The following is a 20,928-nucleotide window of genomic DNA, read 5'->3' as shown; positions in this document are numbered from 1 at the left end:
ACAAGTGTAAGAAACTCAATCATTAGTTTTATATCAATTCTGATAAACAATCTCATCCATATATATATATATATATATATATAATATTGATAACATAGAATTTAAGAACAAAAGATACTATTGGGATAGACACACAAAACATGGATGTAAATAAAATAGAAATACATATATTGAGCCACATTCCAAGTATAAATTACTATCATTTCTTAACTTCCATGGTTATATATATGTTCAGAGGTGGCGTTCATTTTCTAGAGATATAATAAGCAAATAAGAACATGTCATTTCCAAACAATAGAAATGGACTACCTTGTACCATCTACAGGTCAAACTTCAGGAATTTACTTTTAAACGGGACAAGACGCTTATTCGAGATTCTACTGGACGTTCACTGGTACTTGGACAGAGTTGAGGCACTTGAGGTGGACAAAGTGTTGTTTATCATTTCGTTTTTAGTAAGTGTAAGGAGTTGGGCGAGAAACAGTTTTCTTCAATTCCCATTCTCTTTTGTCCTTTTATCACTGATGCCAAGATATAAATGCAGCTTAAATTTCACTCCCCAGGCAGCTGAACAAGGTAAAAAGATAGGTAATTCGAACTTGCCAAGACTCATAATAGCTAATCCCCAATTCCGACACCCATAATTCCGCTGAATCTACCAGAGTTCCACATTGACGTCAAACCAGGTGTTGAACATATTAAAGAGTTCAAATCAAATTCAAAATCAGAACCCTAACGTCAAATTTGATAAAGATCAAAACTTGGTCACAGTTAAGGAAGCAGTGCAAATATCGCTCCTCTCATCAAAAGGCGGTTCACGCACCTCGAGCTGCGCGGATTTCATGGCAATTGGGATACAGATCATGACGATGCCAACCATGGCGAAGGCGGTGTTGCGCTTCCAGTGCTTGGGCCGGCAGTAGGGCCCACCCGTCATGCTCCACACTTTCCCCCTGAAATCTCTGCCGTGGGCCCTATCCACATGGTGGTGGTGCTCTCCGCCGCCGCCCATTTTCCGTTAACAGTTCTCCTCCTTCTGATAACAGGGAGTGGAAAAGGACAAAGCAAATGAATAATAGCCAAAAAATAGTCTGACTAAAACAGAGCAATGGTTTTTTACTTTTTCACCTTTTAACTTTCTTACTGATGTGTAACTGATCCGGGTCGGATTTTTTCCCCAGCGGGTTTGCTGCTGATGCGTCGGGTCGGAGTAGGTGCAAATGGGTTTTGTTAGGTTTGACCCGAGTGGATCTGGGAGAAAAACCAATAAAATCATAAATATCCGTATTTGGACCCTTCATGGATCACTGGAAATCGAGTACGAAAATATCAAGTAAGGAAAAAAGCAATTTGGTCCAACTTCTTAGGGTGGTCACAATTTTACTCCATGTCTAATTCAAAATAATAATATTTAAAAGATATTAATTTACAGATAAAATGCCCTAATTTTACCGAAATCGCGCACATGACCACATAAATTTGGAGACTTCTAAAAAACTTGACAAATTTACGTGTGAATATTTTTTTCAATTAGTGCTTAGGTGATGTATCTTAAAAAGCCACGTAAGTTGAAAAAATACTTCCACGTAATCTAATTCGTCGGATTTTAGAGAAATCCCAAAATTTATATGGTCGATGTGCGCGATTCCAATAAAATTAGGATATTTTGTTCTTAAATTTTCATTTTCTTAAAATTGCTGTTTTAATTCGCTATTTTAAATTAAATCGGCCCCAACTAAAATTGCCACTATTCCTGAAAAATTAAATTGAAATTACATTTTTCCTTTATCAAATAAGGTGAATTATATTTCCTTTATCCGTAAAAGTTTAATTAAATTGAGGTGATAAAGTCCTCATTGTTTCATGTTCACACTCCATCAATATAAAAAGAAAGTACAATAATAGTACTTATAATAACGAATAAAATAAAATACTTACACATATTCATTCAATTAATAAGATTGTACTATTTCCCACTAGCTATTTGTGTCGAGTCGTAACTTAGTACATATAATAAATAATATTTTAAATTTTAAAATATATTAATTAGATAATTAAGTTAATATAAAAATTAAAAATTTAGATAAGTTATTTATCTTATTTATTGAAAGATATTTTTTAGATCGCAAAAAATTGATACAACAACATTAAAATCACCACTTGATGTCTATAGCAACTCTTTTTGTTATAATAATAAAAATTATAATGTGTTAGAAAGGTGAGAAGTAGAAGGTAAAAATTAGAAGCAAAGATGGTGAGTGGACAAGTGTGAAAGCAATGATTGTTAGTTCCATCATCCATGGGAGCGGTAGAGCACAATAATGACATTTGACGGCCAGCTTTTTGTGTGTCAGAAATTCAGATTATCTATTAGTCATATCCACCTAAATTCAGGGCCTTTTTTGTCATTTCACCCCCACTTCCCAGGAATCTGATTCTCTCTCCTAATCTCACTTCCACTATGCCTCCCCAAATTTCGTTCTAGGAAAACCAGCAGAAAAATATTGTTGAAACAGCCCACCCCACAAAAACAAACGCAGAGAGCCTGAGACAAAGACATCCTTAATTTTGTGAGGTATTCCTCTAATCTCCCTGCATCTTTCCTTGATTCCTCAGTTTCTTGCATGTGGGCTTCAATTTTCTTGGAATGTTGGTGGGTGGATCAAGGGCTGGGATCCTGGTTCTTGAATGTCCTCTTTTCAGAATTTTGAAGGGTTTTTTCTGTTTGATTTGGTTTCTGGATGTTTTTGTTCGCTTTTGGTGTTTCTTTGCTCCTGTTCCTTGAATTTTTTTTTTAAGGTTTTAGGAATGGGAATATTGAGGTTAATGTAAATGTGAAGATTTGTTGATCTTCTTGAGAAAGGAATGTTACAAAAACCATGAGTTTGTGCCCTTCAGGTGGCGTTCTGTTCTTGAATCTCGATTTCATTAAGATTGCTGCTGTGTGTCGGTTCATGTTTGTATAAGATTTGTGCGAAATTGGCTCTCGTTGATGTTGAATTGTTTCTCAAATGATTTTTTTGTGGTCTGGATTTGGATTATAGCATTCAGTTACAGTGAATTCTATGTTGAAATGTTACGGCGTAAGAACGTATGTGGTTTTACTTGGGTAGTTTCATGAATTTTTTCTGAAAGACATTACCATTTTGGTGGAATTTGAATTGTGGAATGTGGTCTGAAGATTTATGATCGAACTCCTTTTCCTAGGTTGGTGCAACAAAGGTTCTTACAACGAAGAGAATGTGTCAATGGACTAAATTCAACATTGTTGGTTAGTTTATATGTAAACATGCCCACAAAATGTTAGTTAATGAGGTCATCACAATGCATCATGCCTGGATAAGTTAGTTCTTCATTTCGCGTCTTATCTGATGATTAAGTGGATTCTCCTGTAATACCAACAACATGAGACATACGAATTCTGACAATAGTTAATTGTGGAGTCATTGTGCTGATCGATTTCTTGTTTCTTCCTAGGCCCGGTGATGTACTAAGACTTTGTTTAGGATTTTGACGAGTCATTGTAATGGAGGATACATACTCCGCATTGAGAAGATGGGAGGACATGGACATTGATATTCTGGTCAAGATTTTCCAGAATCTGAATATCCTTGAGCTGACCTCTGGAGTTGGTCATGTTTGTCGAACATGGAGAATGGCTGCATGTGACCCTCTGCTCTGGAGGACGCTTGATATATCTTTGCTGAAGTCAAACTTTATCAAGATACCGTTAGAGCCGTATGTATATGTTGATGGTCGATCAGATAAAATATTTACGCGAGTTTTGAAGGTTGCTTTGAATCTCAGCTGCGGAAACATTTCAACCTTGATTTTTCATTACAATATGTATGTCAGCGACGATCAGTTGGCATATACGGCTGAAAGGTACATCAGAAACTATATCTCTTTCTTTCATGTATTTGGTATCATGATTTCACACATGAGGCTAAAATGAAATGCCCTCAAGACACTTGTTAAAATGATGAACGATAATTAAGGTTTGCCTAGGACTCTTGGCTATGTTTGGATGGAAGTATTTCAAATGACTGTTTTAGATGGATCTGAAATCCAGACTCAGAAAATAGCTCAAAATGGGAGCTCAAGGATTTGAATTCGGCAGTAACATGCGATTATCCAAACAAGTTTGAAGAATTTGTTACCACAGATTTGAAATCCTTTCCTCTAAATACATTAATTCAGATGCAACCTTTGTGTAGTCTAATTCCATAGATCCTAGGAAGATTGAAAATATACATGTTGTGAGCATTGCAGGTGCCCACGTCTCAAGCGCTTAGTCATGCCTGCCTGGAACAGAATAAAGAAGACGGGGATATGTCGAGCCATCAGAATGTGGGAAGATCTCGAGTCATTGACAATGCCTAGCATATCAAACCCTCCATACCTCATGGAGGAGATCGCCAGAAGTTGCTCAAAATTTGCTGAACTTAAGGTCATGGGCCCATGCGATATTCTCTTTGCATCGACATTAACTGCATTTCTGCCCAACTTAAAAGTTCTAAGCCTTCGTTGCTCTATGCTGTTTAAGGATGCTTTAATCATAATCTTGGACGGCATCAAAGGGCTAGAAGTGCTCAACATATCTCATTGCCTAATCATTGAAGTCCCTCCTCCTCCTGCACCCAGACGTGTTCTCCGCGAGCTTGACAAGTCAGTTCTTGAACGGGCCAGCCGGTTGAAGAAGTTTCTGACGTGCATGAGCGATTCTTGCATCATGTGTCAACGTACGAGGAACGACGAGGGGTTGATAAGGTGGTACAAGTATGAGGAAGATCTTTGGAAAGTCGACGAAGTAAGTTCTCTTGCAATCTGAGTACACAACACTCGGAAATAGGTCTAAGGCTCGAGTCTCGTCCCGTTATCTACCATACTTTGTATTCTCTTACGTGCTAGAAGCAGTAAACGAAGATAAGACTGGCATCGACTGGTCGCCTGCAAATCTAGCATTCAACGGCTACCACCATCGAGATGAGACCGGAGACTTGATGTGTATATATATATATATGATTATATATTCTGGCTGCTAATGTTTACTAGTGAAATAAGGAGAATTTGACTGAAATCTTACGTCTTTCTGTTTAATGTTAGTTCAATATTTGTTCATTTCTAGGTTGAAATAAACGTATTTAGATGACTTTCTAGGCAGCATAATGTGACTGGTGTTTATTTATATACATAAATAAGGTTTGTTCTTCTAACTCCTGCATTTCTATAGCTAAGATATAACCCCCCACCCCACCGCACCCCACCCCCCAACAATATTGTTATGTTCAATGCATTGAATTCTTGACAAGTACTGTAAAGAATAAGGAAACGGTCATAAATCGGCCACACAAATATGTGGTATGATTTTCTTTTATCAAATCCTCTGTTTTATAAAGATAAAGAAATAATCACACCCTCGTTCCAATAAGGTGTGATGTAGTTACATATAATTCTTTTATTATTTAAATAATTATATTTAGTTTTATTTATATATAGGCAAAATATCACTTTTGATCCCATTAGATAGGGCCTTTCTCACTTGCAGTCCCACGGTTACGTGTTCAACACATTTAGTTCCAAAATCTTATTTTTTTAACAGAAATGGTCCTATTCCGTTAACACTAACGGGAACGTCACGTGCCGTTAGTCAATTGGGTCAAAATATCACTTTTTGTCCCACTATATAGGGCTATTCTCACTTGCAGTCCCACGTTTTAAGTATTCAACACCTTTAATCCCAAAACTCTATTTTTTAATAGAAATGATCATGTTCCGTTAACAACTAATGGAAACGGCACGTGACCTGTTAGTCAACTGGTGCCTAGCGAAAAAAACATAAGACTATGCTTGTATTTAGTTTTTGGAGTGAAAAAAAGGTGCCAAAAAAATATTTTTTTGCTATTTATATATGTAAATAACCCACAAAAACCACACAATATTTTTATCTTTTTTTAATCACTTAATTTTGAGAGCAATAGGTTAAAAGATGTCACAAACATCTCAAATACTTCCAATATTGTGTGATGTTTTAAGAAACAAAACTTGCAAGGTATTGTAAGACTTTTGGGGGATGTTTTGGCACATTTTGGATTTGTAAAGTGATAGTATTTGGCAGATTTTAAGCATGCAAAGTTGCACTTTACAGCACATTTCATTAATGATCAAAATAAGTGGATTTCAGTATATATTCTATTTTTTGCAATTTAGTGCTTTTGTGCAATTTTAGTTTCCGTTTTTATTGCTTTCAAGATTTATGCTTACACATTTAAACACAACACAAACTATAATTACTTGCAAAAAAGGCATATCCATTAGTCATTTTACACATAATTCACCATTACTAAAAGGTCATCTAGTAATATATAAGAACATCCTTTTACACATAATTAACCATTACAATAGCATTTAATATTTGAATTATTTTGAGATGTTTGTGACATCTTTTGGCCTATTGCTCTCAAGAATAAGTGATGAAAATGTTGTGTGGTGTTTGTGGGTTATTTACATATATAATTAGAAAAAATATTTTTTTGGCGCCTTTTTTTCCCTCCAAAAACTGAACACAAGCCTGATTTTTGTTTTCTTTGCCAACTGCCAGTTGACTAACGGCATGTGACAACTCACATGCCGTTTCCGTTAGTTGTTACGGAATAGGACTATTTCTGTTAAAAAAATAGGATTTTGGGACTAAAGGTATTGAACACATAAAGTGTGGGACTGCAAGTGAGAAGGACCCGATCTAGTGGGATCAAAAGTGATATTTTGACCCAGTTGACTAACGGCACGTGAAGTTAGTTGTTAACGGAATATGACCATTTCTGTTAAAAAAATAGGATTTTGGGACTAAAGGTGTTGAACACGTAAAGCGTGGGACTGCAAGTGAGAAGGGCACTATCTAGTGGGACCAAAAGTGATATTTTGCCTTATATTTATTTTCGTTTAGTAAAAGATTTCTATTAACAAAAGTTATATAATTAGTTGATATTAACAAAAAAAAATTGAATGAAAATTCATATTTACCACTGATTGATATTTATTACAGATCAATTTTTTTTTTGACCAAATTATCTTTATAAGGGTGAAGATGCATAAAGATAATTTTTTAAGAAAAAGAATATTTTGACCTACAATAAGCCAATCAGGAGTAAATATGAATTTTTACTCAATTTTTTTTTTACTAAAATCAGCAAATTTGATGAATTTTGTCTAATGAAATGATTTATTTGTTAGATGAAAAGAAATATCAACAATACTAAATATAATTTTACAAATCACATGAGATTTACATATAATTACACCATATCAGGGAGGAGGGCACTATAATTATGCAAAAAATAAATATAGCAGATATGCTCACTCATTATTACAAAATAAGCATACTAACTATTTGGAGTTAAGGAGAAGTGTGGAATGGTTTGTTGTGGGCGCTTTAGTAATTATGGCTAAGTTATGGGGTCAGAAGATAACTTTTTCAACAAATTGTTTTATTTTTCTCATTTTGACAACCCCAAGATAAATAATAATAATAATAATAATAATTATTGAAACTTAGGCAATTCATGCATATTATAATATTAATTAATTCAACCACGGAATAAATGAGAGAGCATGAAATATAAAAGATTGGACAATTGGAAGTTGGTGGTGAATGATAATTATCAAAAGTATATTTCCCTTTCATCCAACTACTCTTTTGCTTTCTTTAAATAAATTTAGCCCTATTAAAATTTGCATACTCTTGAATGTACCCTATAACATTATTTTTCAATCGAATTAATTGTCGTTTATTATGTGGGCCCCGCATAATAGATGACTTTAATATCTTAATACGCACTAACCCAAAATTCATCAAATATTAAAAATTTATCAAACGCAATCGAACTGATTTTAACATTACGTGCATTTTTAAGGTTAAAATGAAAATTGACTGGATAGATACTAGAAAATAACATATGGAAAAGAAGATACTTATGCTAGTCAATGTATATATAAATAATTTATTTTTTCTCCTATTGTATTTGATATTATAGTTTTTTTCATTTTATGAAATTGATTGTATATAATATATCTTAATATTATTAAGCAATATTTGTAATAAATGATTATTATAGAAAAAATTCATAAAAGATAAGAAATGATTAATGTCGAGATATCTAAAAAGTCTCAAAATTTTGTGGCCAAAACACAATTACAAAATATTTTGTGGTGGAAACTGAAAAGTAGTATTACAAGTCAAATAGTCCAAAAAGGTGACTCAATTCCGAGACTGCGCAGTTTAGTCGATAAAAATCACAAAGCCCCTTTTATTACAATTCAAGAAAGGCCTCCACCCTATCTTCTTCCTTGTTCTTCTCGCTCCTCTGGGTGTGTGTGTGTGTGAAGCAATGGCCCTTCAATTGTGGGAGACCTTAAAAGAATCAATCACAGCATATACAGGGCTGTCTCCGGCAACTTTCTTCACAGTTCTTGCTTTAGGCCTTACCCTTTACTATGTTGTATCGAGTTTGTTCGGGTCCTCCGATGATGCCCATATTCAGCAGAGTTCCAGGGGTTTTGAGCAACAGATGGAGCCTCTGCCTCCTCCAGTTCAGCTTGGTGAAATTACTGCTGAGGAGTTGAAACAGTATGATGGCTCTGATCCAAAGAAGCCTTTGCTTATGGCTATCAAGAGTCAGATCTATGATGTCTCACAGAGCAGGTATCACTTCTCTAGCTTTGTTTGTTTTTTCATGTTTTGGTATATCCCTTTGTGTTTTCTTGAATTTTTACTGTTTTGTGGTCGTGGAGAATTTTGTTACTTTTGGGCTTGATGGGTTTAACTTGTGGTTTTGATGGTTAGTTTTAGTCATATGAATTTCTGGGTGGGTTAAATTTGGATCTTTTTGTTGAATCTTGGTGATCTGTGGAATTTTTCTGTTCATAAACAATTGGGACTGTGAAAGGGTTTTTAGTGATTATGGTGCTTTGTAGTTTTGGCATCTGAATAATATGTATAGAGAGATTGGTGGTGGATGTTCTGGTCCTTTTTGGCTGACCTGTTGATTCTCTTGGTTTATTTTTCTTTGTTCCGTGTTTGATTTACTGTTGATGTTTGCTTTGTGATGCTTTCTTGCTCTTGGACAAAATAGCTACTTTTCTAAAAAATTGGGCGTTTTTGCCTCTATTATCCATTTGTTGAGTATCGAGTTATTGTTAGCGATGTTCGTTTTTTGAAAAAAAAATGAACTTACTGGATATTCTGCTGGTTCTGTAAATCAGTTATATGAATCCAACTTTGTGATTTAAAGTTTCTTCTGCTTTAGTGAAATAGCTTAACTTTTGCCATTTTCTATCAGCCAAGTGGAATAAAATGACTTTTTGCTGCATCAATGATTTTTATTACATGTATCTTTTCCTCTTTCTTCACTCGAAGTGCAGCGTTTAAACTGGTAGTTTAAAATTACCGACTTGCATTCATCTATGGCATAAATTGTCCAAAAAGGGAGAAAGAAGACAAATAACACGAAATGGTTCATTATTCCTGGATAAAGTAATTACCTTTCTTGAATTGGCGTTTCTTGCACATTTGATGTTTGATATGGTTTTCAACTTTTATTGCTGTTGTGGACATCAAAATGGATTCTCCCGTGTGGATTACGTTTGTTCCCAAACTGGATGTGGTGAACGATACATAAAAGTATAGATGTGCCTTTAATATGAGTTCTTCACCATTTGTTTCCAACTAAGTGAAGCATGGTTGGTGCAACTTATGTGTTTCAATTATTCGAATCCAATATGCATTGTCTTTTAGTCATGTATGCACTAGAGATTAGTTTATTGTCTGTTGAACATATTATGTAGGTTTGTTGCAGTCCAGCTTCCCATATTTAACATCAATTAGAAAACACTGAATGTTCATTTTCTCTTTATTATACCTAAAACAGTCGGTCAAATAGGCTGTTGGAGTCAAGTGCCGTGGATTGCAGGTTCTATGTTTTTCCTTTGACCTGGCACTTTCTAGTGCTTTCTGTGTTTCTTTGCTTGATTCAACATATTAGGTCATTCTCTTCGGTTTGTTTTCATTCTTTTTGATCCTAGCAACTCTGTTGAGAAAATCATGTGGTAATAGGACCAAGGTGCAGATTATGACCATACCCTCTTAGGACTATTACATCTAAACCATTTTCCTCCCTGCACTTTTGCGGTTCTCCGGCCACCATCCTAGAATTTCATCACCAAGCAAGTAAAACTAAGCATATTGACATTGAAGCATGCGCTTGTTTTATCTTTAATGTTTTGATAAGTTGATAAATATGGTTTCCATGTGATTGTGACGTGTTGCAATGAACTGCTGAGATTGAGGTTTGACCCCAGTGTTGAGCTGACATCACGGGAGAGTAGCTGCCGAAATGATTTCAAGTGTACTTTTCTCCATGTCTGACTAGTGTGCCCTTTGAGACAACAATTCTACCACCCCTAAGATCAAGATAAACTTGGCTAGATGTGTCAATATATCAATTGCCACCCCTAAGAATACATTTCTGTACTTGAGCTCATTTTCTATCTGCAGGATGTTTTACGGGCCCGGTGGACCTTATGCCTTGTTTGCTGGAAAGGATGCCAGCAGAGCTCTTGCGAAGATGTCTTTTGAAGAAAAAGATCTGAACGGCGACCTTACTGGGCTGGGTGTGTTTGAGCTGGAAGCTTTGCAAGATTGGGAGTACAAATTCATGAGCAAATATGTGAAGGTGGGAACAGTCAAGACAACTGTGCCAGTAACTGATGGTGCTGCCGAAGGCCAAGCATCAGCTGCTGCTGAAAGTGAAGCTGCTAAGCCTGAAGAAGCTGCTGACGACACCGTTGCAAAGCCAGCAGAAGATGGCCCATCAGAAAGCGCTGCAAAGGAAACCGTTGAACCCGCACCTGCCGATGATGCCGAGAAAAAGGAGTGAAACTTCATAAACGTTTTAACTGCAAAATTTGGCTGAGCCATTGATTGCCTGCTTTATCTTGTTTAATGTTGAGAGGTCTATGGCTTTTAAGATGGCCCTTACATATGGAAACTTGGTTTGAACATGTAGTTGTAGTATATTAAACAACAATAATGACTTTGAAGCTTATGAAGGTGGGATTTGTAATAGAGATTCTTGATTTCTCTCCCCACCCCTCTCACCATTTCACTTTTTAGTAGTTTTTCATAATGAAGGAATTCTGGTGTTATGGTGTGTTGTTTTTTAAACTTTCTGCAAGAACTATTCTAGTTATACACAAGTATAAATTCTTGGAGCCCTGCCATTAATTCTTTGTGGAATAACAGAGCCTATTTGTATAATGAATATAATCAAGATTGAAATTTGTAAGCACCCCTGTAAAAATCAAGGCCTCATTTGGTTAGATTGATAGGATTGTGATGGACAGAACTTAGAAGGGGACGGAATTCATATCATGCACAACGCCACGAATCTAACGATGCCCAAATAATAACACTGAAGTTGCGTCAGTTTAAAACAGGTTCCACTTCAGTCTGTTGATTCAATACTCTCGTCTCACTCCATATTGTGCATCAGAAACACAAGATTTTAACACAAGAAAGCATATATATCAGGATTGCAAGACAACAAAATCTACTGTATTTGATCTCGGTACTTCTGCAAGCTTTTAACAGTACTCCAATGGCGAATGCCTCCTGTTCACACTGGTGGCATGCCCCATTATACTTGGCCATGTCTATTACCCTCGCATTCATAGCCATCACAACCACAAAAGAATCCACGCCTGATGACGCTCTCCCATCGGGCCACCATCTGGCATTCAACGCCTCCAGGGCCCTCCGCCTTCACGGCGGCTTCCACATAACCGCCACCCTCCTCCAAATCTCCCCGGAACTCTTTTTCTCCGGGCCCGAATCCACCATCTTCGCTATCCAAGATTCTGCCATTTCCAATCTTTCCATCCCGCCGTGGGCCATGCGGCAGCTCGTCCGCTTCCACGCCACCCCTTCCGCCCTTCCCATGGCGGAGCTCTTCAAGAAACCACCTGGGTTTTGTATGAACACTCTCGTGGGCGACAAGAACTTGGTGATCACCAAGAACGATGCGGGAACGGGCTCGGTCATGATCAACAATGTGTTGGTTTCACAGCCCGATTTGTTTCTTGAAGGCCGCGTTTCAGTCCACGGTGTTCTCGGGCCATTCGACATGATCCTGTCTCCACCTTGTGGATTTTCCAATCGGAGTAGCATTCTTGTCTCCAATGCCACTGATCAGGCGGTTGAATGGAGGAAGATAGTGAGATTGCTCAACTCAAATGGATTTGTTTCTTTTGCAATTGGATTGAACTCAGCTCTAGACGTGATTCTTCAAGAATATCATAATTTGGGTTCTGTTACCATCTTTGCTCCCCCAAATTCGGGCTTCATCTCGTCCCCGTCGCCATTTTTGGACAGAATCGTTAGGTTTCATATTCTGCCTCAGAGGTTTACATACATAGAGTTGGCTGCAGCCGAAAAATCATCTCTGAGGACTTTGATTCCAGGTTATGATCTGAAAATTGAGAAATTTTCGCAAGCTCTGTCTGTTAATGGAGTGGAAATTACTGTGCCCGATGTGTCTTCCTCCAAGAATTTTGTGATTCATGGAATTTCCAGGGATTTTGATGTGGATGAGCTTTTCAGTTCTTCCAAATAGGTTTCTTGCATTTCTTTGATGGAATGGATATTGTTCTATCTTTCAGTTTGTACTTTGGGCTGCAAACAGGAAAGATCTTACTGATGTTTTTTCCTTTGGTTCAAGTGATGAAGAAGTAAAGAATATTTCATTAGTTCAAATGGTTGATTTTCTTTGTGTAAAATGGGTGAATTCTGTACCGCATTAGATTGGGCTGAAAACAAGACTAGAACGAACTCAAGATTCACCCAATGGACCAGTTAATACAAGAAGGAGGATTATTTGTGTATTAGTTCTTTGTTATCACTTGTTATCATTGTCTAGATACAGACTACACGCAAATAACTCCAACTCTCGGGTCAGAGCATAAACGAAAGTCCAAAGCGAAGACTGAACTTTTTATCAAGTCATATGGTGGACTTAAACACAAAATATTATCATGAAATGTGCAAATTCTAAGGAGAAACCAGCAAGATGCCATCTGGTTCAGCTTCAGCATTCTTAAGGGTTGATAAATGAAAGATTTTCCCTATTATTTTATCTGGTTTGAATATCTTTTTCTGGTCCACCCTATGGATGATGGCATGCCACGATTTGGATAAACTAAAAAGCAACCGGATGATAGAGTAAAAGCTTTGAAGAACATTACATATTATACCATTATTTCTCCGGGAAAGGAATTATTTTAGAGTTGTTTTCATGTAAGAAATGTCATAACAAATACAAAAAGCCAGCGCCATGAAATAAATCACATACATATTATTAGTCTATTTTTTTCATGGTTTTTCACCATTTGTATCTTGATATTTGTTGTAGTTTTTCTAACAAAGGTCACAAGTTTAGTGGTTCAAGGAAACAAAATGTCAACTGTTTGTTTACGATATTTCCTGAAGACTTTGCAACACGAAAGCACGTTTGGGACACCATAATTGTTGATAAGGTTACTTGTGAGCTGTAATCAGAGAGGTTTGTTATAATCTTGTATCTTAGGTATGCTCAAATTCCATTATAAAGAGATTTCAAACCTGACTATACCTACATCTACAACAGAATTCTGGTCTTTTCCCTTTGAAAAGTATTGCTATAGATTTTCTTCTCCATTAATGTCAGATATGAGAATTCCAACTGCTTCCAACGTGTTTACGATATTCATAATTCTTCTGGTTCTGACTCCTATATCCAACTGCAGGCACATCAGTGGTCCTGCAAGTGAAGAGTCTGAACTAAGAATACGGGCCAGGTTCAACTCCTTTTTCCTGAAGCACTTTTCTGCAGTTCCTCAGTATGCAGATTCAGAGAAACACAAGCACAGGAAACTGCATGTTGTAGTCCAAGGGCTCGTCCCTCAAGGGCCTAATCCTCTCCACAACTGATTCAGACATCAGAATCCAGTTTGTTTTGAGGAATGGATACTATCATTGCCCAAGAAGCTTTATAAGTATAGAGTTACTTGCTTTGTGATGGATCTCAAACATGATGGCATTTGTACCAGTTTTCATTGTTTACTGGCACCCGGTTGCCATTTATGCAATTTTTTGTAATGAAATTTGCTTCATCTACACTGAAGTGAAGTAATGACAAATGCATGTTTAAATTTCATTTCCTCCAACATTTCCAGGTTTTGTTGATCCACTATTACATTGCGGACTAGATTCTCCCAGGTTGATTTGTTCAAATGTCTAACTTCGTTGTATACTTAGGAAGTTTGCATTACAAGGTTACATATAATTTATGGGACAGCCTGCAAAATGACATCTTGGTTAAGGGTTGACCAACAATAGAAAAAGAAAAACACTTAAAATTTTTTAGTTTGCTTTCAGTATCTGTTAAAAGTCTTACCTCTTAATTTGATTCCCCATTATGATGGCTAACCACAATTTGCAAGATCTACCTCTCAATAGCTTTGATATATCTGGCTAGAAATTCAAAACGAATAATTTCTTAAAATAGTTTCTATAAGGTTGCATTTAACTTGAAAAAACCAATCAAGTTCATAGTCCAGGTACATTTTGAAGCTATTGAATAACCAAGGAAAAACAAGAAGTCAACTAATTGTTTAAGCAAAATGCAAAGTCACTATATGACGCATACGTCGTGGAACCATTTCTCTTGAAGTATTTCCAATACTTAATTGTGTCACGCGTAGAGAAGTTGCTTCTGATCTTATGTATGACTTTTTGCACTTAGTCCAAAAACAAGCTTTCTTTCGCTATAAATATGGCTCAAACCTCATCACCACCTAACAATTAGCATTAACTGGCAATTCATAGTTTGTGTCTTTCGCAAGATTTTCTTATAAATTCATCCCGATATGAGAATTCAGGCAACCCGTTTCTTGTTTATCATGTTCATAATTGTTTCAGCAGAGGTTCATCTGTCCAGCTGCAGGCACATCAGTCATGCTGCAAATGAAGCAAGAATAAGAGCTAAATTCTATTCCACTTTTCTCCGGTACTTCTCCACAATTCCTCAGTATTCAGGTTGGAAGGAGAACAAGGGCAAGAAATTGCATGTAGTGTCGAAAAGGCTCGTTCCCTGCGGCCCAAATCCACTCCACAACTGATTTTGCAAACCTGAAAATCGATGTGATAGTCAACTTTGTGAAATATATACGTCATAGGTTGTAGTATACATGATGTGCTCTAGGACGAAAGTATGTAATGTTTGATTGAAAATGAGTTGTTCTTGTATTCTTTGTTCATTTGTTTTATTCATACCAGGTTGTTATCACATAACATTTGTCATCCATTTGACATTTTAGCTTTTTCTGTCTTACTAAATTGAAGCTGATACAGCTGACATCCTGGATCCATCCAGGGCTTCTCTCCAGGCAGATCCAGAAAACTATTTTAAATCATCAAAAAAAAGGGAAAATTCTTGGTCAGTTTCAAAATTCATATATGAGATGATCCCATCTTCCTATGTATAGTCTAATACGCGAATTTTATCGAAACAAAAGCATATGATCTCTTGAAACTCACAGTCATCGTGGTGAGGAAGAATGAGGAAGGGCTTTTTTTCACCAACTCCTCCACTTCCTCCACAGGGCTGCAGAAGAAAAGTGGAAAAAAGTTAACTTGCTTAGTTAAAGTGGTCCATTAATGAATCACTGAGAAATTGGTGACTGCAAAATCATGAGAGGGCATCATCTTCTCCTGGACCCCATTGGTTAAAAGTCTAAAGAAGCTGTTTGCATTATCCCATTATGATCATCTTTTTTTAAATTTTCTCAGTATAAATTTCGTTTCTTTTTTTTGGTTGAAGTGTAGGTGAAAATACCTAACTAAACTGCAAAACCTCAAAACAGTGAAATATCACATGTGGGTTCTGGTCAAAAAGGATTGAAATAGACCCCAAAAGGAGGGGAAAGAACAAAGAGAAACCACTCCTAATGAATTCTTGAAAAGTACCATTCAGTATTTTCTAGATTTTATCCAATCCCACTTGGCTCTGGGATCCATTTTGGGGTTTTTCTTGAAATTCAAAACCAGAAAAGTGATTCTGAATGCACTTTGTCTGATTCTCCCCACCATTTTCCACCACCCCATTAACTCCCTGTACTCTAGCATTCACAAGCTTCTGTCTTCTTATTTTCTTTACCAAAACCCTTGCTTTCTTTACTCTTCGTTTTCTTTGAAGGCATGTGAAATGAGAGAAATGGAGTGTGAAAACTAGGAAAAAATTGTTTGTGATTGAAAAGGGTGTGTGTGTTTATTTGTTTTTTCTTGAATCTTTTCCTTCTCCTCGACTGGATTTCGTTTGTTGCTGAAGATTATTTTCTACTGGAGTGTTTCTTGAAATGGGTGGTGAACACCCGGCGTGGCTGCCCGTGGATTGGAAAGTTTGTGTAAAAAATCGGAGTTTTGGGAGAAAAGATAAGGTAAATTAATTAAAACTGCTCTACTTTGGGAAGTTGTCTGCACTTCAATTTTCTTGACTGTTTGTTTCAGATTGAGATTTATATAACTCTATGGTTGGTCTATATTGAAAGAATTTGTGGTTCATCTGTGATTTACTCTAGTGAATGGAGTAGCAAGGGAAGTAACCTATGCGCATGCTTGTTTGGGATTCTTGTCTGCATGTTGGTAAATACTTTAAATGATAGATCAAAATCTAGTCTTTGTGGGGAAGGATAAGAAAAGGCTGAGTTTTTTTGTTTATGAATGAAATACTATGTTGTGGTTCTGCTTTAGGAAAGTATTTGAGGTTATGGATGCTCATCTTAAGGTAGCATTGTTAGGTCTGTGTTTATTCTTTTTCAAGTTCTGGCAGAGGCAAAAATGGCGATATGCAAAAACGTCTTTGCTTTGACAGAAAATACCATGAAAATCTTGTCTTTCTCAACTCTATTTGACAGAAACCTTACAAGTTACTCATTGAATCTCATTGTATAAAGTACCTCATACTTGAATATAGCAATAAATTGGTTTTCCAAAATTTTGGAGCCAACAGTTGCACTCATATCGAATTTACCCGCATTCTTTCTGATCAGTCTCTTTGGATTTGTGTTAGTATTATATCAATCCATTAAACGGCCTCAAATTCAACTCCAAGCTGGAGGTGCTTCGGTACCTCAAGAATGCTGGTAAAGATCAGAAACTCAAGCAGCTGAATGAGGTAGACACCATATGAACTATTCTATAGATGTTCGTTGGACGTATTAGTTTAGCCTTAAATTAATTTCTGCTATTTCTTATTTGTGAAGTACATCTTTCCATTGTGTTTTTCAAATGGAACCCATCTCAAAAGCATCTATAAAACTGTTTTCCTGTGACAAAACGGTTCTTCTTTATTATTGCAACATTGTAGATCGGCATCAAAAAGACTGTTGCAGAAAAATTACCTCCAGGTTGGATTAAGGAGATCAGGACCAAAAGGAAGGGTGGCAAAACCAGGAGAGATCCGGTACTGAATCCTTAGTTGTTGTTTATTCTCATTTCATTACGATATGATTACATCCGATCATATTTTGCTTTACTCGAAGATTACATCAATCTGCTGAAACTGCTTGTTCTATTGTCTCCTTTTCCTGCATAATGATTGTATTCTATTCTTGGCTCAAAGTCAGTTTTTCTTTCTTTTTCCTCCTGTGCTTTCTCCCAAATGTATAAGTCTGTGGTTCCTGCAGTACTACATCGATCCTGTTAGTGGACGTCACTTCCGCTCTATGCAAGAAGTTTTCCGGTTCCTTGAAAGTACGGATTCAGGAAAAGACGAGTCGAAGGTTGATAATCAAGGTCACGCCAGTGAGGAGTTGGGAGAAAATTTGAAATCTGTTAGTATCTTTGTGTTGTTGTTTTCTTTCGCTTTTCTTTTTCAAATTCACTCCTTTGCTTTATCAAGTTACTTTGTAAGTCTGCTTTATTTAATGACTAGTTGGCTAATCTTAAAAACTTGAATTGGTAAAATTAGCACAAGCGTCATCTAACTATAGAGGGAAGCAGCAGAATTACTAGATCTTTGACTCCATTAACGGCAAACAATAATTCTTGCTATATACTTCAATGTATGCATAGTTTTGAACTGTACCTCCAGCTGAAACTGATTCTACTCCTATATTTCTCCATTCTTTAAGCTTGTAAAACAAATGCTCTCTTTAGATGCCTTGGTAATTTCACAACGTTATATAAAGGGGTGCTTTATAATTGGTGCTTGCTCTAATGCAATTTCATATGTAACTTCTATCTGTATTTCAGGGATTCTTTACGTTCTCTAACTTTATTTTTTTCGGATCATCACTAGGCAATTGCTGGAGCTAAAGGACAGAGGTCAATCAACAAGAAAGTGGATAAAATTGTCAATGGTAATGAAAACATAAAGTCAGGCTCATCATATCCTCGTACATTGTAGTCCACCATTACATGCTTCTTATCCATGAAATCCAAACTTGCAGCTTGGACCATAACTATCACTGGATGCACTAAAGAATATAGGTGCGCGGGCACACACACACACACACACACATATAGCGCACACACGCGCGCACACACAGACACACACACACACACATATATATATATATGTTGGACCTTTCAGAATTTGCTCTAGAGATCTTGAAGAGCAATGACATCAAGGTTTTCCTTCTCTCTGCTACTCTAGTTTTGAGTGTACATTTTAATGAACAGAGACTCATAGATGCTGAACAGTTGTTCCTTGATAAGAATTTGTATGTTAAGCAAGATTTACGTTCTTCTAGTTTTTTGCAACTATCCGATTGCCATAACACTCTGCAGGGTTTGAGTTGCAATCTTTCTTGGAATTAGAACTCGAAATTTCTGGGGGCCTAAAACATGCTGCAGTAAACAATAAGACTACACAAAAGATAATTATTTGGAAAAGAGAAGGAAAATGTGATTCTAGATGTCGAGCTTTCTGATGTGCTGCAACTGGTAAACAGAATAGATAGATGGAGACATATATGCCATATATAATCATTCCATGAACAGATTTATTTTCTATAAGCAAGAGTTCAGTACAAACGAGGATCCATTTATGAGATGTTTGCGTTGACTGCATATTTGTTCCGATGAGCTGATGTATGGTAGTCCTTGTGCTATAATTGCAATTTTCTGCTCAAAAGGTTTGGTAAATGCAGATGTGGCAGAAGCCAACTATGTGGAGCAACGAGCAAGAGAAGATGATTCCATGGCCGAGGATCTCCTGGATAAGCTGCCACAAGAAAATGGAAAGAAAAAGCATGAAAGGAGACCAAGCCGAAATAAGAGATTGGCTGACAGTAAACTGAGAAATAATATCATCAATGATCACTCCTTCCAATCAGGTTCGTCCATCAAGTTCCAGTTTCTGGCTTGGTGTGTGAATATCATTTGATGCACTTTTAGCTTTCTGCACTGCTGTCCTAATCCTACATTTTGTGTAATCCTACCGTTGTGAACCATCATGTCCTCCTTAATAGTGAACCGATAGAAGTGAAATTTACAATATGATCCGTGTTTACATAGATATTCAAAATGAAATCTGATCAATAATCAATTTTTTGTATTGCCGTGCTACTCTGCAGACTCACAAGGTGCTGCAGTTAATAATAATAATACACTGGCAGAAGCTCGACATAATGAAAACATGTTGCAGCAAACTAAGGGAAAGAAATCGAACAGCAAATGGGCAAATGACTTACCTCGCAGGTCCTCAAAAAGACTTGCTCGTCCAGAAGCTGATCAGTTGCTGGAAAGAAAAACCAGCAAACAGGCTACAGAACAAGCTTCACTGTCCGGTGAGGCAGAGACTGTCACCTCTGGGAGTTTTGGTAATTCCTATGAACCAAACAAGCATCGCATGAAAGACAGAACAGAAACTCCAACCAACAATAAGCAGAAAGAATCTGCTGATTTACTGCTTGGTGATCATGCTTCTGTTCTTGAAGAGCGTGAAGACATTGCCGGAGACTTTAAAGAAGATGGAAAGCACGAAACGAATCTTGACTCCTCTTTGAATGATCTATTAATGGATCCATGCATCGAGTTTGCAGTCAAAACTCTTACCGGTGCAGTTCCTATTGAAGAAGTGAACAAAGTTGATGACAGTCCAGTTTCTTCTTTGGCTTCACCTAATCAAACTTCAGGTTCCTCTTCTCTGTTGCCTTCTGTCGATATTTGGGCGGACCCTTGTTTTGAATTTGCCGTTAAGACGCTCACCGGTGAAATTCCTTTTGAGAATAGTTCACATTTTCAGAATTCATTACAGCAGCCTCAGAGCTCATCAGGAGCAAGTGGCTGTAATAGTCTAGACAACTCTTACTCATCCAGTTATTCATTTTGCCAATTTGATGTTATAATGAACCAGCAACTGGGCGTAAAAGAATCTTCTTTATCTCATCCTATGAATGGTAGCTCACAGGATTTCGTCGACATGAGCCTTCACCGTGGCGTCGAAGGGCGAAAGGGGAAATGTTTGTAAGAAAGTTTACCTACTTAGGAATTATGACAGATGTTTTATCTTGGTCTCTTGGTGTAAAACCAGTTCTGGGCTGCAATTGTACGCTAGATTTTTAAGTCATCTTGTGACTCTCTGCAGGAGCTAGTTGCACTTCCCCAAGCGTTGTGAAATTGTAATGTGGAATCTGGATCTTCTAAATTTTTAGACAACTTATTTTCAACTTAAGTTTCATTGGCCTTCTAGCATGCATGTAACAACTAAAATTTTGCGATAATTATACAACACCCCCAAAAGATTTGGATGTGTTACAGTAACTTCTTTTTTTTTAATTTAATTTAATTTTGAAAAATTGCCTGGAGAAAATTTATAATATAAAATATAACTA

At 36.8% G+C, this 20,928-nt stretch overlaps 4 protein-coding genes across 4 annotated transcripts; all 4 read left to right on the top strand.

Annotated features, from left to right (window-relative positions):
• Positions 2,409-5,166, top strand: LOC105166667 (F-box/LRR-repeat protein At3g48880). Its single transcript, XM_011086108.2, has 3 exons — positions 2,409-2,575; positions 3,478-3,885; positions 4,273-5,166. Exons 2-3 carry the CDS (start codon positions 3,527-3,529, stop codon positions 4,829-4,831), a joined length of 918 nt encoding a protein of 305 aa, XP_011084410.1. The 5' UTR covers positions 2,409-2,575; positions 3,478-3,526; the 3' UTR covers positions 4,832-5,166.
• On the top strand, positions 8,286-11,141 carry LOC105166666 (membrane steroid-binding protein 1-like). The gene is made up of 2 exons (XM_011086106.2): positions 8,286-8,701; positions 10,553-11,141. The coding sequence occupies exons 1-2, from the start codon at positions 8,388-8,390 to the stop codon at positions 10,932-10,934; spliced, it is 696 nt and encodes a 231-aa protein (XP_011084408.1). The 5' UTR covers positions 8,286-8,387; the 3' UTR covers positions 10,935-11,141.
• On the top strand, positions 11,323-12,932 carry LOC105166905 (fasciclin-like arabinogalactan protein 21). Its single transcript, XM_011086425.2, has one exon. The coding sequence runs from the start codon at positions 11,655-11,657 to the stop codon at positions 12,666-12,668; it is 1,014 nt and encodes a 337-aa protein (XP_011084727.1). The 5' UTR covers positions 11,323-11,654; the 3' UTR covers positions 12,669-12,932.
• LOC105166665 (methyl-CpG-binding domain-containing protein 13) lies at positions 15,884-20,774 on the top strand. The gene is made up of 7 exons (XM_011086105.2): positions 15,884-16,527; positions 17,160-17,264; positions 17,457-17,552; positions 17,776-17,922; positions 18,390-18,450; positions 19,243-19,428; positions 19,669-20,774. Exons 1-7 carry the CDS (start codon positions 16,447-16,449, stop codon positions 20,562-20,564), a joined length of 1,572 nt encoding a protein of 523 aa, XP_011084407.1. The 5' UTR covers positions 15,884-16,446; the 3' UTR covers positions 20,565-20,774.

This window comes from Sesamum indicum, linkage group LG7 (assembly GCF_000512975.1).
Source record: "Sesamum indicum cultivar Zhongzhi No. 13 linkage group LG7, S_indicum_v1.0, whole genome shotgun sequence".
Lineage (NCBI taxonomy): Eukaryota > Viridiplantae > Streptophyta > Magnoliopsida > Lamiales > Pedaliaceae > Sesamum > Sesamum indicum.
Note: the sequence above shows the minus strand (reverse complement) of the source record. Positions and strands in the feature narration are given on the sequence as shown.